A 19774-nucleotide genomic window follows, 5' to 3' on the forward strand; every position below is an offset into this window, starting at 1 on the left:
ATTTGTGGGGAGGGGAGACAATTGCATAGCTATTCTGGGTGAGTGCTAGATACAGGGAAGTCCTGATAGTAATTATGTTTTAGCTTGTTAAACATATTTATATATGCTGTTTTGCTTCTATAGAAGCTCTGTGAGATGAGCATTTCTATCATGTAGGTTATTTGCTTTCGTGGAAAGTGCCACTTACTCTGCTATGTTTAAATTATGCTTTGCCCAAGGAGACGAGCATGTTACAGCACTAGTCCAGGAGCCATTATGCTTTTGGCAAGCAAAATGACTCCACTGGTTTTGGAAAAGAAAACACAGCCTTTCCTGGATCTGTTTTAACATTGCCCTGACCTCATCATCACTGGGTGCATCTACATGTTCATTAATGCACTTTTGCTACTACGCATTGAATTTAGTACCTCTAATGTGAGGTACTAACTAAACACGCATAAGGGTGTCCTAATGCACAGTAGCAAAAGCACACATTTAGTGATGTTTAAAGCACAGTAGCCTAGTTTTACTGAGCATTAGTGTATTGGCACAGTTTTTGCTGTGACGCTTTAATGTGCATTAAAATAGGCTACTGCACATTAAAGTGCATGTGTAGACATGCCCAGCATGTGTCCAGAGCACTTTTTCTGAGATTGCTGCCACTGTAGGCTGCATAAGTTTCCTCACTCTGATGAATTCTGAGGGTGTCTGCTGCATAGGCACAGTATAAAGGGAGGGGTTCCTTGCATTCTTTTTCTCCCTCTTTACTGGCAAATTCAACTGTACTGGAGCAGCCATAGCTTGCACCCAGCCATACAAAACTTAGAACTTGGTTTATGATTCTACACTAAACTCTGTTAAAGTAATTTTTGTTTAGTATAAATTAGTTTTCTCTGCCTTTGTTATGTGTAATACACACTTTTCCCAGTGGAGGAGAAGATATTTGATGCTGGAAAAGTTTAGAATCACAAAAATAGACCTTTAGTTTACCAGACTACTCAAAGCGGGAAGGAGGCCTCTAGCTTCCCAACTCCAGAGCTCAATGCCTTCGTGTTGTAGTTGAACCTGGTTTCATGACCCGCTGTGGTAGTAAATGGGGAGGGGGGTGGGGGTTGTAGCTTTGTAACTCACTGGTATGATAGTTCAGTGTTTGGCTGAACCATTTTTGCAGTTAGATGGAAAAACCTGAGGAAAAAAATAATCTATGCAGTTCTGAAGGGAACATGTAGGTAGGATGTGTGATTCAAGGAAACAGCACAAGATAAAATGGAAAAATGAGGAAAGGCATCTTGACACACGAGTCTTACATTTGAGAAAAAATAACTTGGGGCAGTTTATTAATAGATAAAACAATTGCACAGGTGTGAAATGCAGAGCCAGACTATAAACATTTGTAAACATCTGATCTAAGCCTAGAATTCCTAAATGCTGAATCGTCCATGGTTGATGAACTTCACTTTTCTTTCAGGTATGGACTGGAACTTGGACACCTCACATGAACAGTGTGCATATGAACCAGCTTGGCTGAGTGGGATCAACTTGTTAGCCTGGAGATTCCTTTTTATTCAGAGGAACACACACGGCAAAAACAGTTTATATGCTCCCAGATCATTCTACTGATGTGCTTGACTGAAGTGTGTAGGCTTTTTGCAGAAGAACTTACTAACTGACCTTTTTCTGTGAACATTGTGACCACCCATTCCCCACCATCATACGTTTCAACTTAGTTAGTTTTTCTTTTCATTTTCTTTTTTGTTTTGTTTGTTTTTTTTCCCTCTTTTGGACAACTTTCTGTTGAAGCTGTTCTTTGGCTGGTTGGTTTTAGTACTGTAAACTGCTTCTGAGCAAACACAGAAATTTAGCAAAATTATGTAAACTTGATCCTGAAGTTTTAGAATGGCAAATAAATGTACAATTGTTTACATAACAAATGGCTAAGCAGAAAGTAAATTTCAAGATGTCAGTATAGAGGCTCTACTTTATGTAGACTTAAATTAATGTGAGATATGTACCTTCATACTCAGAAATCTGGATGTTTCCTTCATACATTAAACTATTAATAAGCATAACTTTTCTACTTGTGTAATTTAAGTACAGTATAAAAATGGGCATTATCAGTGTTTTTTCCCAGTTATATACATTGGTTTTTTGAAAAGGCATACATCTGTTTGTTTTTCTCTTGTAACCGAATAGATACTAAAATTTCTGTTTTTATTCTATGACAGACTTTTTCACCAAAAAGTTCTTGAGACTTTAGCCTTTTGGCACTTTCAGAACTAACTTTCTTCACACTAAGGACCATAGAGTTCCCCAGTAACTGTACCATCTTGCAGGATCTGTTGCAAATGACTCTTCTAGCTGGGTTGCTGTACTGAGGCATGTTCAGTTCTGTGACCATACTAAGTGCATCCATCTCCAGTGTCTTCCAGTTGACAGAGAAGACTGATTTTTTTTTTTTTAATATTTATTTTTGGCTATTATACTAAAAGTGAGCACATCCACTTACAACTTACAGCTTCATTAATAAAACTGCCTCCAAACAATGGCTTATGCAAAAACTGGTGGCTCTAGTAGCAGGTGATATCTTGTTCAGAACTGAATGACTTCCTCTCAAAAGTTGATTTTGAAAATTCCAAATGGAAATTTCTTGGTCAGTTGGTATCTCTAATAGCTTTTATCACCTTCATTTTGAAAGTTGCTTGGAGTTAAAAGCACCAGTATGTTCTGAACAGAAGTAGCAGGAAAAGCCAGTTCATTCAGAAAAACTGTAAGACAAGCTTTTACCAGCTTATGACAAACAGCTTTTTTAAGTCAAGGGTGCCAATTCAACACACACAGATGCCTGTGTACATGTGATATACAGTTGAATAGTTTGAGCTACATTCATAGATCAAATTTAGTCTGGAATAATAGAAAAGGAGGCCAGCATGGTATATACAGTATGCTCCTCTAAATGGAAGAAGGCTAAAGGAAAAGCTTTTTAAGATACAGCGTCAATCAAATTAGATCTTTGTGGTGAATTAGTGTTCAGATGCACAAGCTTTGGATTCCTTCTAGTTGAAGGAATATCCCAGTTTCACTACATAGTTTGTTGGAATATAAAACCAGATTTCTAAAATGCTATTTCATAACTGCATAAGGCCAGAAGGATTTCTTCCCCCAAAGATAACAAATCAGTCTTTTAAATACTTTTGACATGTCTAGAATTTTGTGAATACCAGTGTCTGTATACGTACCCATAGGCAGTGCTCTAAATTAGCCATCTCTGATTCCTCCTTCTGAAATCTAATGTATGAAGACTTAGTTGGATCAAAATGGATACCTAACTGACCAGTTGTTAGTAAAAATGATTTAAATTCAATTTCAGCACTTTACTATGAGTGGGGAATAATGCTATTAAAGTATTTTATATAACCTTTACCACTCTCCTAGAATTTTATGCTTAATGCTTCTCCAGTGCTAATTAGGATTATTTTTATTCTTCTGAAATAATCCTCTTGAGAAATAATACTTCAATATTTATTACAACAAAATGTATTCTGTGGTTCGAAAGAACTGAGTTTCGTAGGATGTGGTTTCTTATAAAGCTATCTGTATTTTGTTGACTTGAAACAAAACTGTGGACAGGGGACACAGGCTGGAATGCCCCATGTTTCGTTTGTGGGGATCAGGCTTGTTAAAATACTGGGTTTTTAGAAGTCTGTACTAGGAACATTTTTTCAGATACATTTTTTATATTTCAAATGTAATGCATTTTATTTGACCAATAAAAAAAGGAACATACTCTTTTGAGACCTGGCAGGTCTTCTCTATTTTTTTAATGCACATGTATAGATTATTGGAGTGTGTATATGCAGAGTACATAATTTTTTTCCTTGCTTAACAGGGGAATGGCATAACTCACGAAACATGAGCTATGAGTTAGTTCATTCCTTTAAACAACAAAATAACAAGCATCGCAATATGTTTTGTAATCTGTTTATACCACTCAATGATAAAGCACTAGAATCTAGTTAAGAGTTGTACGACAGGCAAACCTACTGAATGCCTTTGCACTCAACAGACACTTCACAAAAACATAACTAGTTTTTAGTTTAAACTGTCTTCACCCATCAGTGTATGAAGGAATGTAGTTTTATAGTTTTGTACAATGATAAATTTTAAGTGTTGTTTATCAAAATTTCTGTCTGCTTTTCCCCCTGTTCTTAATTAACATAGTGCATTTGATTTCCTCAGACAAAGAATGCAGCTGGGCTTATTCATTTCAACTATATCAGTTTACACTATGGATAAATTATTGCACACTGGTTTTAATGCTAGCCTTTACCTTAAATCCTAAATTCATGAGAGTCATTCTGTTTCCATAAATCCAGCTGCTGAGGAAATGAATTTAACGTGCAAGCTACTAAACCTGATGCTCACTAAGACTAGTCTTGCATTAGGCAAGCTTCATATAGGGCAGAATGGGGGAAATATATAAAGCAATCCACTGGGTTAATTTTAGACAGTTTTCTGTTTTGTTCTCAGTGATTTTTGGAGATGCTGAACTCTCTTAATCTCACATCACACACAATTTGAAATAATCAAAAGATTGTTTTGAACCATAAACACAACCTGTTATGAACCAGGACTACTACTAAGTAGTTAAAAATACAAGAGTAAACACTTCTAAGCACTTTCTGCATGTTCACTGTGATACTAAAGTCTCAGGGTCCACTTGCATTAATTTATCAGATCAACCACATTGCATTAGATATAATTTAAGTTTGTTGTCAAACTTGGTGGCTACTCTTACTGCATCCTTCTTAGTAACATCATATTCTTAGATTTAAATTGTGGAGGAGACAGTTCACGGTAGCTACCAAACTTGTTTAAGTATCATAGGTATGGTATTTTATTAGTGAATTTGCTCCTGAAAAATATATTTCCATGTCAAACCACTGGGGAAAAAAAAACCCATCTTGGAAGCCCTATATGATTTGGGATAAAATGTTAAAAATAATTTCCACTGGGTAACACAGCTAATTATTCAGTATAAATGGTTTAGAGCTTTCTCTATGTAAAAACATTCTCTAGTCATTTTTCTTAGTAATCAGTAAAAACACTGTAGTAATTTTTGGTGAAGGTCTACATCTGTTAGAGTTTTATATTGCCATTAAAACAAAAAAGAACATTTTCATTTTTGCAATGAAATTAAAAATAAAATAATGGATTGAATGTGGCTGCTGTGAATTAGCAGAAGGGCAAAATAAAATGTCTGATGACCAAAAACATTTTAGCAACTTTTTGGTCTTTTTAAAAGACGTGATATAAGGAACAAATGTAATGTTTTACACTGTTAATTTTAAGCGGCCAAATGAAGCTGTAGGAGGACAAGCACAGAGTACCCCTGGCCAGGTGATAAAATAAGCCAAAGTTAAAATAAGATGCAAGGGTACTGTGAATTAATGTACAAGGTGAGACAATATTAGTATGTTTTTTCCAGGGTTCTACCTAACCATGAAATTTTTGCCATTACTTCAGCTACTGAACTCTTGGATATAGAAAAACTGAATAGCTAAAATGGATAGTAAGAAGATATAAAACCTCCAAATTGGAGGTTAAAATACTGGGAGGGGAATAAGGAGGGGGGAGGTGACTTAAGGATTCTAGGACAGGAGTGTCTAACTAAAATTAGTTGGGCTGCATTCCCTGCTTTTCAGGTGCTTGCAGACTACACTCAGGCTCTCGTGCTGGCAGTGTCAGTGGCACTACAGGTAGAATCCCCACCACTGCAATCAGAGCCCTGGCTCTGGTCACAGTCACGGGTTCTCACAGCAGCAGTCAGTGCCCAAATGACACTGGACAGATTCTCCCTTACTGGTTTCAGCCCCAGCTCTGACCACGGTAGCTGGTCTTCCCACAGTGGCAGCCACTGCTTTCACAAGAGCAGGGGCATTGGCAATCCTAGCAGCACCGCAGGCAGAATCCCTGCCAGATCCTCAAGAATTTTGCCTGTGGTGCTGCTGTGGGAAGGCAGATCACTGTGGTCAGAGCAAAGGTCCATGGGCCACAGCGCAGGCCAGATGTTTGACTTCTCTGGACTTAACAGAATGAACATCCATCTCAAAAAGAAGAATAGTAAGCAGAATGAGAGAGGAATTGATCTGCAAAGGAAGCTGTTTTGAGGTCAGAAACTGTCGCGATAAAATGAAAGCTGACCAAATTCATCTGAGTAAGACTGCAAAGGGTTGTTGTTTGTTGTTTTTTAAGGGATTTTTAGTTGTGCAAATAGAGGGAGAGGGAGAGGAAAAAGTGGGGCTGCTGTGTAGTGAGGATGAAGTTGAAATGCAACAGAATTTGTTCTTATTTTAAATAAGGTCCTTACTTATAATCTAAGTATAGCTGGGTCATGGGCAGGTTGGCCAATTGGAATAAGTATGTAAAAATGGAAATTACCATATGCAAGTTGAAAGGAACATTAAGATTAATGTGCTCAAGTTGGGGAAACTGAAAAAGCTGTAAAATTTCCACATGACATTCTGAGCCCTTCATGGAATTTATCATACCTATCAAATTGAGGTGTAATATTATATCAAGTTTTTGTGATTTGGTTGACAAAATAAAAAGTACACTTAAAATTTGTGAATAACACAAAACTTAATATTTAGGAACACAGGATTAGAGGTAAAATTATCTTTACAAATTGGAGAAACAGGGATCAGTGAGATTCACTAAAGGCAAGTGCAGACTGTTACATGTAGGGGACAGCAACTAGTTACATGATATAAAATGGGAAATAGCTGACTAGGTGAAAAGTGAAGACCAAGGAAGAATGCAAATATTCTAATATGCGATAGGTTTTGATAAAAGGTATGGTGATTAGTTGCGCTCTGTAGTCGCATAGAGAAGGTGAGAACTAAATAATCTGATCTGTGAGAGATTTAAATTAGTAGGAAAATGTTTCAAATGGTAAGACATAGCTTAAGCTCTACAACAGGCTGCTAAGAGTGTGTGGGATCCTGCAGATTTTTAGGTTAAAGAAGCACCTGTCAGAGATGATCCTGATTAGATTTTATTTTGATTTAGTATAAGGGAAAAGACTGAACTTGAGGCCCCTTGTAGCCTTAATCCCTGTGTCTGAAGAACAGCAAATTTGGTTACTACTGTACATTAAAGAAATGTCAGGGGGAAGAGTGATTTTTTTTGTTTTTTTAGAGAACTGCAGAGCCAGTAATCAGACCTCGCTAATAGGCAAGACTGGACAAATTTTGAAGAAACAGACAAAAAGGAACACAACATTGGTAAGCTTATGTCAACAATATATTATCCCAATGTACAAAGTACCAGATTGCCCTGACTTCCCAGACATGAGGAATATGATCTAACTCATCTATCTGGACTTCAATTAAGCATTTTGATATGATACAATGTTAGAATTACTCGTTAAACTGAGGAAGGAGATGTGTACAATTTGCATGGGACTGGTGGAACCAAGTAAAGTGGGGATGATGGTGAATTATGTTGGTGAGGGGGTTAGTAGTGGACTTCTTTTTTTTTTTAAGATGAGTGCTTCCAAAGATGCTACCACACCCTTAATATATTTATTAATAACCTTAGTGCTAATGAAAATTGTTGATGACCCAACTGGGTAATATCATCTAGGTAGAAGGGTTGAACTCTTGAGACTGGAGGACTGGACCCTTGAAAACTGAAGCGTTGGAAATGGAATGAAATTCAAATACTGCAAAGGATAAAGCCCCACACTTAAGGACCAAGAGCAAGAATTGCTGCTGTAAGTTGGCAACCAGAAGAAAAGATATGTTTGATTGTATGAATTTCTTATAGGCAAATCAGATTAATGGATCAGTCCTGTGATAAAGAAGAAATCGATCCCAGCATGAATCAGCTGAGGTATTTTCAGTAGAGATAGAGAAGAACTAATGCTATTGTATAAGAACCTGGCGAAATTTCATCTGGGAAATGGAGAACTAAAGAGCTTGGTTTACTTATTTTAGTTAAAGGCTGACATGGGATATAATTATAAGAGCAAGAAGGGTATAAATGGGGGGGGGCACCTATGTATGGTATAGGACAATGCTGGTACAAGCATAAATGGGTGTGAAAGGGCCATGAGTCAATTTAACCTGGAAATTAAACTTCTATTACTACAGTGAGTTTCTGGAACTTCCTTTCAAGAGTGTGGGGGGGAGGAGGAAGGGCAAGGGACAGAGAATGTCACTTTTAAGACCAGGAGCTTCCTTCCATTTTGTTTTCCTGCCATTAAATTTCATTCACATTTAATGGGAATTCCTATCCAATCCTCATCTCAGTTGATTACAGTCTGACTTCAAGTGCTTGTGTGGGTGAGGAGTTGATGGTCTCACTTTAGTTCCTTGTGGAAAAAAAAATATCCCATCAGCATCTGTCTCCTTTAACAACCTCAGTAGGAAAGCTGAGGATTTAAATTTCTTTTAAATGTTAGTTTTGAATTGTAGGATGATAGCTCAAGTCATCCAACAAAGACTCCTGAATGGGATGGGACTGTTTGGGGTATATATTTAAGTTGGATGTATGTGTGATCAATGATCATGCAACAGCTCACAAGAGCAAGAATATGCTTGTAATCACAGGACCCAAAAGTGCCATGTAATGTCACCCCTTTCCGTGAATCTTCGCATTGCCTTCTTGCTGTCTTCAGCTCAATCTTCAGTGTTTCATGCTTGCTTCATCCAGCTCCATGTCCTCCTCCTACTAACTTTCCCATAGTTTCCCCCTTGATTTGCCTCCTTTCTCCATTTTTGGCCTTGTGGTATAAGCCCCCTCCCTGCAGCTAAGTACAGTTTCTTTCAAAGCTACTTTCTTTTCCTTACTTCCCTTTCCCTGCCTGGACTGTTTGCCTTCTACCTCTTTTGCCTGTCTGTTCATCCCTCTGACAGCCGGGGGGGGGGGGGGTAGGTGCACAGGTTACCTCAAAACCAGTGCAGAGGTGCTCTGCCCCCCGGGCCGGGCTTGCCTGACCCACCCCACCTCGCTTGAGGCCGGGAAGCCGAGGGGCTCGGCCCGCCTGCGCCCCGGTCTGCTCTACCTGCACTGCGCAGCAGACCAGCCAATCGCAGAAGCAGCGCTATAAAGCTCGTGCCGTAACGTCTGCATGACCCACCACCCGCCGGCTCTGCCTGCACGGCGCATGCGCTGCACCCCGGCCGACCAATCCGAACGCCGGTCCACTGCAGGTTTATAGCAGGCTGCCTTCACCCATCATGGCGGCCGCGGCGGCACTTCCGGTCCCCGCTGCCTTCCGGAGAGGGCGGGGGCGGGGTCTGGGCAGCTGCGGGATGTGGCGGAGCGCGGGGCAGCTGTGGCGTGCGGCGGGGCCGTGGGGGCGGAGCGGGGGCTGGGCGGCCGCCTCGGCGGCGGCGGCGACGACGGGCGGAGGGGGTTGGAGCGCGGGGCTGACTGATGCAGCGCCCGTACACTGGGCGGAGGACGGGCTGGAGGCGCTGCAGGCGGCCACGGGGCTGCCCTGGTGGGGCAGCATTGTCTGCGCCAGCGTTGTGCTGCGCACCGCGCTCACCCTGCCGTTGGCCGTGCACCAGGGCGTCGTCCTGGCCAAGGTGGGTGCGAGCCCCCCCAGGGCCGCCTGGAGGGCCCCCCAGCGGCAGCGGGCGGTGGGAGTCGGGTGCCCGCGGGCTCGGCCTCTGCAGGGGGCAGTGGCAGCAACTGCAGCAGGGTTGCCGCTTGGTTACTTGCTGTTAGCTACTAGTGTCTTCTAGAAAAAAGGTTTTTTTCTTCTTGGGGGTGTGTTGCATGAGAGACCCTCTGGAGAGGTTTTGAGCCCATCCCTGGCCCTACAGGTGTCAGGGGCTGCCCTGAAGGCAGGTTCATCTGGTGGGGGTAAGGGAGGATGGAGAAGCTAGCACTTTGGGCAAGCTTCCCTCTCTGCTGCTCTGGGACTGGCCACCGGTACTTCCCGATGGAGTATGGATTTAAAAAGTGCCAGATTTTCAATATCCGTATTTATGAGGTTATACTGTACAAGCAAAAAGAACAAACTTGGGCTGCCTATTGAATGGTAAGGCAGCTGCTTGATTGTGTTAGTTGGAAATGCTCCGTGCTCTCCCACAAATTCCTCAGGGATATATTTCTGATAAGCCGGGTTGTTTGGAGTAAGTAATTTTTAATAGCTGGCAAACATCTGTAGAGAATCCAGACTGGGTGCCGATTTGATGTTTTATTTTTCTATATAATCAATTTTGCATTTTGTTTACCTAGTTGGAAAATTTGCGGCCCGAAATAGACAACCTAGCAAAGCATCTTCGCTATGAAGTTGCAGTTTTTGGAAAGCAACAGGGTTGGTCTGAAAAGGTTGCCAGGTAAGATCATGTTTATAATAGTAATTTATGCATTCACTGCAAGTGAAAATAAAAGCAAGTTAACAAATAAGTAAGGCTAATGACAAATTGTGCAAAAAGAATCAGTGGCTTTTTCACCATATTCTGGCTTTTTTTAAAAAAATGTTCCCATGTTAACTGTGTTAACATTAAAGGTATATTAGAATCAACCCCCCAAAAGATTGAACTATATGCATTTTTAATTCCCTATTAGGATCTTGTTTTGTAGAATCTTCTGGTTATTGAAATTAAAGTTGCAGCTATAATCTATGCCTGTGTACTTTTTACCTGCTGGCTAATATAATCAATGAGTAAAGCGCAACAATGTACTGAAACTGTAGAGTTTCTTATTGGGATTTTGCACTTTTACTTTGCAACACATTACCACCCTGTTCCCTGCCAGATCCCCAACTTGCACTGCAACCCATCCTCAACCCAGGCTGCCACCCTAGCTGTGGCCCCTGACTTGCACTCACCAAATTGCTGCTGGCTTCAAGCAGCAGCTTGGGTTCCAGAACCAGACTGAAATGGGAGCTGAAGCAGCTGGTACTTCAGTCCAAGACTAGGCTTGTTTTTCCACCCCCATTGACCCCGGGGGGGTGCAGACAGACAGGACTCATCTTGGATTCAAGTACATATAGTAAATTGGACAGACCAAATCCTGCAAATCTGAATAGTAGTCTCTGTGCTGAGGTGCTTGCAGTATAATCTGGTCACAGACAACACTAAGACTAAAATGTCAATTCTAATATTGCTACAAGGCAATATTATGGGAAATTGTCTTGGAAAGTTAAACAAAACAAATTACAATAAAAGGTAAATGGGGGAGGGATTGGCATACAGGGAATGGAAGGCGGAGACATAGTGCTCTAGTGCCCCATGTGAGTGAGAAAAGTGAGATGTGCAGCCCTTAGAATTATTATTTCAGAATGAGTAAAAGTGTTTTTTTTTTTTTTATCATTTAATGCAAGGAGGTTTGTTTTTTCCAATCAGGTTCCAGTTCAAGAAAAACCTACGAAGGATTATTTCAGAATTATATGTTCGAGAAAACTGCCATCCCTTCAAAGCCAGTTTGCTAATGTGGGTTCAGATTCCTGTGTGGTTCTCCGTGTCCATTGCTTTGCGCAACTACAGTGTAGGTGCTGCAGACCCTGAAGGTGATCATTCTGAACATTTGCACTGCAAACAAAAATCTGGTTTGCTAGATAGCTTTTTCTGGTTACTACTTTTACCAATATTGTCTGTTTCTTTAAAAATTTGAGTTGTTGATTTGAGTTGTGCCCAGGGCATGTGAGGAGGGAGGACAGCTCTTGCCACTGTGCTCCGCTCAGCTGGGAGCTGCTGTTCCAGTGCTCTCATGCATGTCGACGGCTGCCACCGCTGCTCCCACCACTTGTCTGGGAGGGCACAGGGGAGTGTGTGTCCCTGGATCTGCACAGGCTGGAGCTAGGGCTGCACCAAGCTCTTCCTGGTGGGGTGAGGCTGCTCTGAGATGGAGCTATGGGGGGAGGAGAGGGCTGCAGCCACAAATTCGCTGTAGCCCCTTCTCAGCACAGCCCCAGCCCTCCCTGTGCAGATCCAGGGGCACACACTGCCTAGGGGGACAAGCAGTGGGAGCAGTGGTGGGAGCCACTGCACGAGCAGACAAGTGCCAGACCAGTGTCTCCTAGCCAAGTGGTGTGCAGCAGCAGGAGCTGCCCTTCTCCCCCTCACTCCCTGGATGAGCCATAGCTCCATGCCATACCCACCTTGCCCTAGCTGGGCAGTGCTTGCCCCAGCCCTACGCCTCCCTCCCCACAGGGGCCTTAATCTGCCCCCCCCCAGCCTCTTCCCTCTTCCCTCCCTGTCCATCACACCAGACTTACCAGCTGGAGGCAGCTCCACGCTGCTGGTCTGTGCTTCTCACTGTCTCCTGCACTGAACAGCTACGCGTGTGCATGGGCCATTTATCGGCCAAATTATTGGCCTGATATGGACAATTTCCGGTCAAGTAAATTTTCTTTATATTGATGCCGATCCAATGTTGGACAAAAAACAGATCTACAGAAAACGGATCAATATGCCCATATTGATTAAGTCCCATGATATCTATAATATAAGAAATACATGGTCAGTGCTGGTTCCTGTATTAATTCATGCACGTGGTGTTTTAATGTTACCCCTTTTTTATACTTAAGTGGGCATAGCTTTAAAATAATTATGCCCTTTTTGGCACTTTAGACTTTAAAAGCTATATATTATAGAGCTCAGTAATATGATATTTAGCCCATTAATGTGTAGCATATTCATTTTTAAGAGAGTCGGTTTTCTACTATTACAAAATGTATTTTGTTAATGAAAAAATTGATTCAGAGCAAGTTACTTGTTATTATTTGCCTGTTTCAATCCTTGTCAGCCAGTTAGCTCTTACTTTTATATTTCCTTATGTCATTCAGTTGGCAGGCTGTGCCCGTAAGTGCAATGATTTAATTTAAAAGTCTCTTTAAATGCTTTGCTTTAACAGTATTCAGTATGTAAACAAGGTGAAACTAGTAAGTTACTTTTTCAGAGTATATTTGCAATAGATACGTTATAAGAATGGGTTAATTTTTAAATTCACCCTTTGAAGTTCTTTGAATTGTATAGTTCCTTTATGGCATGTAGTGGATTATATGTAGGTTGTTTTTCAGTCTGTTTATTTATGTGTACACGTGTCAAATGTCCAGAAACGAATACGATTATTAATATACAGCTTGCTTGTAAGTTCATACTATTACTCATCATAAGAAGGAGCTTTTCTTCTTGAAATGCATAAATCTCATATATGTATTCCCTCCTCTACGTCTAAGGGAAAGACAGGAAGATTGTTAGTTACCAATTGTTACTAACCAATGTATTGTCACAAATAGTACAGAAATGTTCACTTGTAGAGCCAATTTAAAAGCAGAATTCTGCCCAATTTAAACTGATGTTATGGTGAGAGTGATGCATTGATTGATGTACGTGTGTGTGTGTGTGTGTGTGTATAATTTTTTTTTTAATTAACTTCACAGTTCAGAAACAGTTTTGTTCAGGTGGAATTCTGTGGTTTACAGACCTCACTGTACCAGATTCTACATGGATTTTGCCAGTCGTGCTTGGGATCCTCAATTTGTTAATAGTGGAGGTATGTTGATGATAAAGGTTGGACAGGTATAAAAGTATGTTCTTTTCTGTATGATTAGGAATCATTCAGGGCTGTCTTTATAAAATATGGATATACTATGGCCATTTTGAATTATAAACTGATACAGAACAACTACAGTTTTCCCTTCTACAGTATATTTCAGGGGTGTGAATACTGGCTCTGTGTGGAGCAAATGCTGATTAAACTCTGGTATGTCATTTTGGATACTGTTTTTTAGTAGGTCAACCTTACTGAAGTTTAATCATCACTCTACAGTATCTCCTGTGAGAAGACTAATTAGCCTACTCCCATTTATTACTCTGACAATGCTATAACTTAGGATAAATTTTGGTGCATAAATAACAGTCCTGGGGGCTGCATTTATTTTTGGCTTGCTTTTCCTTAGTAGATCGCTAGAACACTACTTTTAATGCACCACAAATGATGGCTACATATATAATAATTGTGATTCTGAAGCAAGTGGTGCCCAAACTTTTTGCCGTGTGTGCAGGATGGGTGGTACCAGTTCCCTCTGCAGGCTGGATCTGGCTGTCTGCTGGGGGCAGGGCAGAGCAGCTCCAATCTGGATTTGTTGGGAAGAAGGGAGTGGGGGGAAGCAGGCCTGATCCAGGCCTGTGGACGGGGAGAAATGGCTTGGCCCAGTCTTGACACGTTGGCAGCCTGCCCCTCATCCTGCTGCATAGGCAGTGGCCCAGGCAAAGCTAGATCTGGCTACATGAAGCTTCCACTGCTCCCTGTTGTCAAGTTTCCAACCCGTGAGACCAGCAGGCTGGATGTCATGCCTCTACAGAGCCAGAGACTGAGTACCCCTGTTTTAAAGGAGCAGCAAGCTTTGATAAAAAGTAAATTAAAGTTTTAAGTTTAAAAAATAGGGAAAAAAAGTGGCATGTTGTTAAAGTATGAAAGCAGAGGGATTGTGACATTCGATGAGGAGATGATGTAGGGGTTCTTTTGTTTCTTTGTCAGTTCAGACAGTAAATGCTGAGATGAATCCATTTTCCAAGTAAGCAAGTGTCGTATACTTTCTACATTTATGCAAATATGGTCCACAATCTTTAAGTGGCTGAAATTTCTTATGTAGCAAAAAAGAGTTTGCTTCTGCACCTAAGGCCCTTGCCACTTAAGTCGTGACTAACCAGTTAGTTGCATCTTTAAGTTATAAGCTGGTCACACATTAAAACAATTAATGGCGTCATAAAACAAGGAATAAGCCACAAAATTATTCCAGAGAAAATGTGTGCTAACTTTGAGGCTGGTTTCTCTGACACCAATAATTCAGTGTGTGGCCAGGTCCACCCCTGAAGCTGAGAGCCCTGTCAGCTCACTGGGCTCCCAGTGCACCATGCACACTAGAAGCTGGGAGCTTACAGCTAATGGGGTTCACCATGTACTCCTGTGGCTGGGAGCACCATGTGCTGATCTGGGCTCCCTGCTGCAGGGGCTTGCCATGTGCCTCTGTGGCTTGTAGCCCTGCAGCTGATCCCACCATGTGCACCCAGGGTTGAGAGTCCACACCAGCAGTAGGGCTTCCAACTGCAGGGCCACATGGTGCACCCTTGTGGTTAAGAGCCCAAATCAGCTGCAGGTCTCTCAGCTGTAGGACTGCATGGTGACCCCAAGGCTGGGAGCCCTATCAGCTATAGGCTCTCAGCCTCTGGGGCACATGGTGTGCCCCTGTGGCTGGGAGCTGGATCAGCTGATGGGGCTCCCAACTGCAGGAGTTTGCCGCTTGCTGGTGCTGGCAGGGGGGAAGGGGCGGGCAGGATCATGATCCTTAGCTCCCACTGCACGGGCAATAAGGTGTGATGGGATCTGATGTTTGATCCCACAACCATGCCTCCTGCCATGCACACGCACTTCAAACCCTATCACACCTTATTGCCCATGCAGGGAGTGCCTAGGATCATGCTCTCAGGCTCCATCTGCACCAGCAGGTAACAAGATCCTGCAGCTGGGGGCCCTGTCAGCCAATCCAGGCTCCCACCATGGGGGTACACCATGTCACCCTATGGCTGGGAGCCCTGAAGCTGATCCTGCACATCTGGCAGGGGTCTAAAAAAACTACAGTCCCAGCTTTGCGAGTACTTAGTGTCATAAGAGAGGTTACAGCCCCACTAAAAACAGATTGTAAAGAGATCGGTCTTTTGTTTGTATTTTGCAGCTAAAACTAGTAAAAGAATTGCAGTGTACATAGAATTTTAGAATGTATGTATGAAAGAATGTTTTTAAAAAAACAAGAACCTACTTTGCTCCTTGTATTTTGTGGGGTTTTTTAATAATTAATTACCCAAAATTAAGGTGTATGTGTATATTAATGAATTATATGCAAAAGTCCATGGTCTCTTTCCTGGCATTTTCAACTAAGTCACAAGTTTTGGTTTTTTTGTGAAGGGAGCAAATTAAGCAGAAAATAAAATAATAAGGGGAAAGAAGGATATTTCATACTTTTAAATTAACTTCATCACACATTCTTGTTGATCAATTCTTCATTTTCTTCCAAAAAAATGTAAACACGTGAATTGGAAAATACAAACTACATAGAGAGGAGGCCTGACTTCATGTTCTTTTAAAATTCCACACATTCTTGTTACCTTTTAAGATACTGAGCATCTCTCTCCGTCTTTCTCATTTCCATCATCCACCTAGATTTCATTTATGCTCTATTTTATATTTTCCCAAGTAATTTGGCTTACAAATTTCTTGAAGAATGATAGTCAAAGTTTGACTGTCCACCTTCTGTGTTTTTTCCAGTTATTTATCAAACTGTTTGAGGATGATTAGCTGTGCCTTTTAACAGTTTTCTCAGAGGACTGTGCTTGAAGACCAGGTGTTAGAAGCTCACTTAATGTTCAAAAACTTATTCTGTGAAGTGATATTCTCTGCAGATGTTTTAGAAGAATGACTGATACAAAATTGGCTAGAAAAATACTGAGTAGGGTCTGTAAGAAACCAAAGGGATTAGAGGGAATAATTTATTAATGTTTTTAAATGTACTTGATTGGAACACCCCAGTGATTGAAAATAATATTTGTGAACAGAATACATGGTTGAAAAACATTTAACATTGATAAATCAACTCTAGTTTTCAATATTTAAAAAAAATCTTTCTTCCCATCTATCTCCTCAGATCTTTTCTTTTAGAAACCATGAGCTATCCAGGCTCCAGAAGTTGGCTACCAACTTGAGTCGAGGGGTGTCTGTATTAATGATTCCTATTGCTGCTTCTGTCCCTTCAGTAAGTACAGAACCATAATGATGTGTATTGTAGGGGTGTGCGAAGCAGGCCCTATTCAATTTCAATTTGGATTCAGCCCGAATTGGGGACAGTTGATTCAGTTTATTGATTTGAATCACTGTCCCTGATTCGATTCAGCCAAATCCAAATCTGAAGATTAGATGCTGATTCAGAGAACCAGTGATTCAGACATAGGCACAGCTTTAAAAGTTTTTTCTACATACCTTGTGGTACCAGCATGGCTCATGATCGCTGCAATGCTGGGGCGCAGGGAGCATCGCACAGAGGGTTCTGATTCAATTTGGAGAGATTAAAGGGTCCTCTGGTTTGATTCAGAGATTCGGCCACCCTAGTGTATTGCACCAGGGACTCTGCAGCAGCTTGTAACTGCTGGCCACACTTGATGGTTCATGGTGTTCAATGTGCAATACAAATGCATGTTCTATATTGAACTGTGTTCAAGGAATATTGCATGTAGGATCCGTAGCCTAATATATTCTATATAGAAATGCTGGTATTTTATTTTCTTCTAATACATACAGTGTGATGTCTTAAGCTCATTACAAGTTATTTATTGTTACATACTTAGGAAGTGGTCAGTACTTGTAAGATATAAAATAACCAGTAACTTATGCCAAGCAGCTCACAATCCACAAAACAGACCTAGAAAAGACAGAACAGGAGATCCAGAGGGAAAGTGCATTTCATTTTTTTTTAATCATAGAATCAGAAAATTAGGGTTGGAAGGGACCTCAGGAAGTCATCCAGTTCAAACCTCTGCTCAAAGCAGAACCAGCCCCAACTAGATCATCCCAGCCAAGGCTTTGTCTAGCTGGATCTTAAAAACCTTCAAGGATGGAGATTCCACAGCTTCCCTGGGTAACCTGTTCCAGTGCTTTACTACTACCTTCCTAGTGAGAGAGTGTTTCCTAATATCTAACCTAAACTTCCTTTGCTGCAACTTGATACCATTGCTCCTTGTTCTGTGATCTGCCACCTCTGAGAATAGTTCCCTTGGCCTCTCCTCATAAGGGCACATCCCCCAGCCCTCTAATCATTTTAATTGGCCTCTCTCCAATTTGTCTGTTATGTTTTCTGTACTGTGTGTGAGGGGAGAAGGGTCAAAACTGGACAGAGTATTCCAGATGTGGCCTCACTAGTGCTGAATAGAGGGGAAGAATCACTTCCCTTGATCTGCTGGCAACACTCTCTTACTAATGTAACCCAATATGCTGTTGGCCTTCTTCACAAGGGCACACTGTTGGCTTACATTCAGCTTTTTGTCCACTATAACCCCCAGGTCTTTCTCTGCAGAGGTGCTACTTAGCCAGTTCGTCCCCAGCTCGTAGTGGTGCATAGGATTGTTCCATTCTAAGTGCAGGACTTTGCATTTGTCCCTATTGAACCTTAATGCTTGGTCTCATAAATCATCACCTTTTTACAGAGGGTTTTTAAACAAAAGTGTGTTTGGAATGGAAGCCATAGCTGTTAAATATAAGGTATATTTAGGAAGGTTGCTATATTTAGGAGGGTTGCTCTAAAAAAGAATAATCAATAGTTGTAGTTTGAAGTGTTGGAATTTCAGTGCTTTTATTGCACTTTGGGTTGTTGAATATGTTATTCTCTCATTACAGTCTATGGCTTTGTATTGGTTGTCCTCCAGCTTCATGGGACTGTTGCACAATCTGTTGCTGCGCTCACCTACCGTTCGTCAACTGTGTCATATACCAAAGACCAAATCCTGTTCTGAGACTCCTTACAGAGATATTTTTGCTGCATTTTATGCCAGATACTTCTTAAAGTGATTCATTTTGTCCTGTTGGAAGAACTACTTCATAAAAGCAACAAGGGTCATTGAGAAGTGATAAAGTTCTGAAATGTATATTTAATTTTATACTGCTGCCTTTAGAATTGTGTTTATGTTCCTAACCAAGTACTGGTTGTCTGATTCCATGAGAAATGCACTGGATATTCTTGATTGCTAGGCAGGCTAGATTTTGTTTCAAGAATGGTGTTTTGTAAGTGTGTAAGCAAGATGGGATGAAGAAGGATGTTAAATAAAACTGGATGATGGAACTCTTCTATTTTACAACTAAACTGACTAAACTGATTTTGCCTATAGTTACCTATATTTTGCACATAGTTGTTTAGGGAACAACATGAATATTTTTTTTGAAGACTATATACCACAGTGGGTTGTAATTGCAAAGATGTTCCTCTCTCCGGATTCTGTAGTGATCATGTAGTCAGTCAGTTGGCCTTCAAATAACCCATGTTGTGGTCCTAGTGACAATTATGATGGAAGCTTTTTTTTGTGAAACTACATGCTGAACTAATTGCCTCTTTGTTGGCACTGTCAATGAACTCATCTGAAATAAGATCAGAACCTAAGGGTTTAAGCAGTGGGGAGACAGTTTCACTGCCACCATTCACAGGGTTTTTGGCTCTGATGTTCACCTCTTGTGTAACAAGACTGGGCAAGTCACTTCAGCTCTTCATATTGCAGTTTCTCAAGTATAAAATAGGGGATAATTAATTATACTTTCTATCAGTGTTCTGTGTGAAACATAAATATAATTGTTCTGGAATCAGTCACAGGATTTAAATTCAGGAGGTTCTCAATTGTATGAAATGGGTGTAATATCCATTAAGAAACTAATTAGTAGAATGTAACATTAAGTTGATTATGTTAAAAGAAAACAAGGAAGAGTGACTATGGGAACCAAGGCAAATAGCTAGATATATATGCAACACCAAATGCCAGTGATGTCACAGTTATTCATTGCACATACTGAAAGATAAATGGGTGCAAAAATACAACCAGCAATTGCGAAATAGGCAAGAAAGTGTTATTTGGTAGCATGCTTAATGACAGCTTGTCATATGCAACAGGAACACCCCCCTTCCTCCTGCCATTGCATATGCGGTGCTCACAGTTGGGAAATGAGGCCTGGGAAGTTACCAGATTCTTCAAAGGAAACTAGAACAACAGACCAACTGGAATCCAACAGTAGGACTAAT

The 19774-nt window shown here is 41.1% G+C and overlaps 2 protein-coding genes across 6 annotated transcripts in view; both read left to right on the forward strand.

Moving 5' to 3' along the window:
* The window catches only part of ANKRD17 (ankyrin repeat domain 17), a 197678-nt gene extending 193907 nt beyond the window's left edge, over nucleotides 1–3771 (forward strand). For all 4 annotated transcript variants that reach the window (XM_090031944.1, XM_090031946.1, XM_090031948.1 and 1 more), the window contains one exon: nucleotides 1448–3771. In XM_090031944.1, the coding sequence (XP_089888070.1) occupies nucleotides 1448–1507 (60 nt within the window). In that variant the 3' untranslated portion in view covers nucleotides 1508–3771. The remainder of the gene's footprint in view (nucleotides 1–1447) is intronic.
* A 5510-nt stretch (nucleotides 3772–9281) lies between these two features.
* Nucleotides 9282–18863, forward strand: COX18 (cytochrome c oxidase assembly factor COX18). Of its 2 annotated transcripts, none has more exons than XM_090031950.1 (6): nucleotides 9282–9575; nucleotides 10234–10334; nucleotides 11346–11509; nucleotides 13385–13497; nucleotides 16646–16753; nucleotides 18388–18863. In XM_090031950.1, exons 1-6 carry the CDS (start codon nucleotides 9297–9299, stop codon nucleotides 18556–18558), a joined length of 936 nt encoding a protein of 311 aa, XP_089888076.1. In that variant the 5' UTR covers nucleotides 9282–9296; the 3' UTR covers nucleotides 18559–18863. The 2 variants fall into 2 exon arrangements, with proteins under 2 accessions (XP_089888076.1, XP_089888077.1); XM_090031951.1 differs by having other exon boundaries at nucleotides 13427–13497.
* The last annotated feature ends 911 nt before the right edge of the window (nucleotides 18864–19774 follow it).

Source organism: Crocodylus siamensis, chromosome 2 (genome assembly GCF_052110815.1).
Source record: "Crocodylus siamensis isolate JL-2025a chromosome 2, ASM5211081v1, whole genome shotgun sequence".
In the NCBI taxonomy this organism is placed as follows: Eukaryota; Metazoa; Chordata; order Crocodylia; family Crocodylidae; genus Crocodylus; species Crocodylus siamensis.

What these genes read in the sequence shown, in the direction of transcription:
- COX18 (XM_090031950.1), top strand. Translation starts at nt 9,297, where the DNA reads ATGTGGCGGAGCGCGGGGCAGCTGTGGCGTGCGGCGGGGCCGTGGGGG. An exon ending in TGGTCTGAAAAGGTTGCCAG is followed by an intron (nt 10,335 to 11,345) that starts GTAAGATCATGT and finishes TTTTCCAATCAG; the next exon opens with GTTCCAGTTCAAGAAAAACC. An exon ending in TTGCTGCTTCTGTCCCTTCA is followed by an intron (nt 16,754 to 18,387) that starts GTAAGTACAGAA and finishes CTCTCATTACAG; the next exon opens with TCTATGGCTTTGTATTGGTT.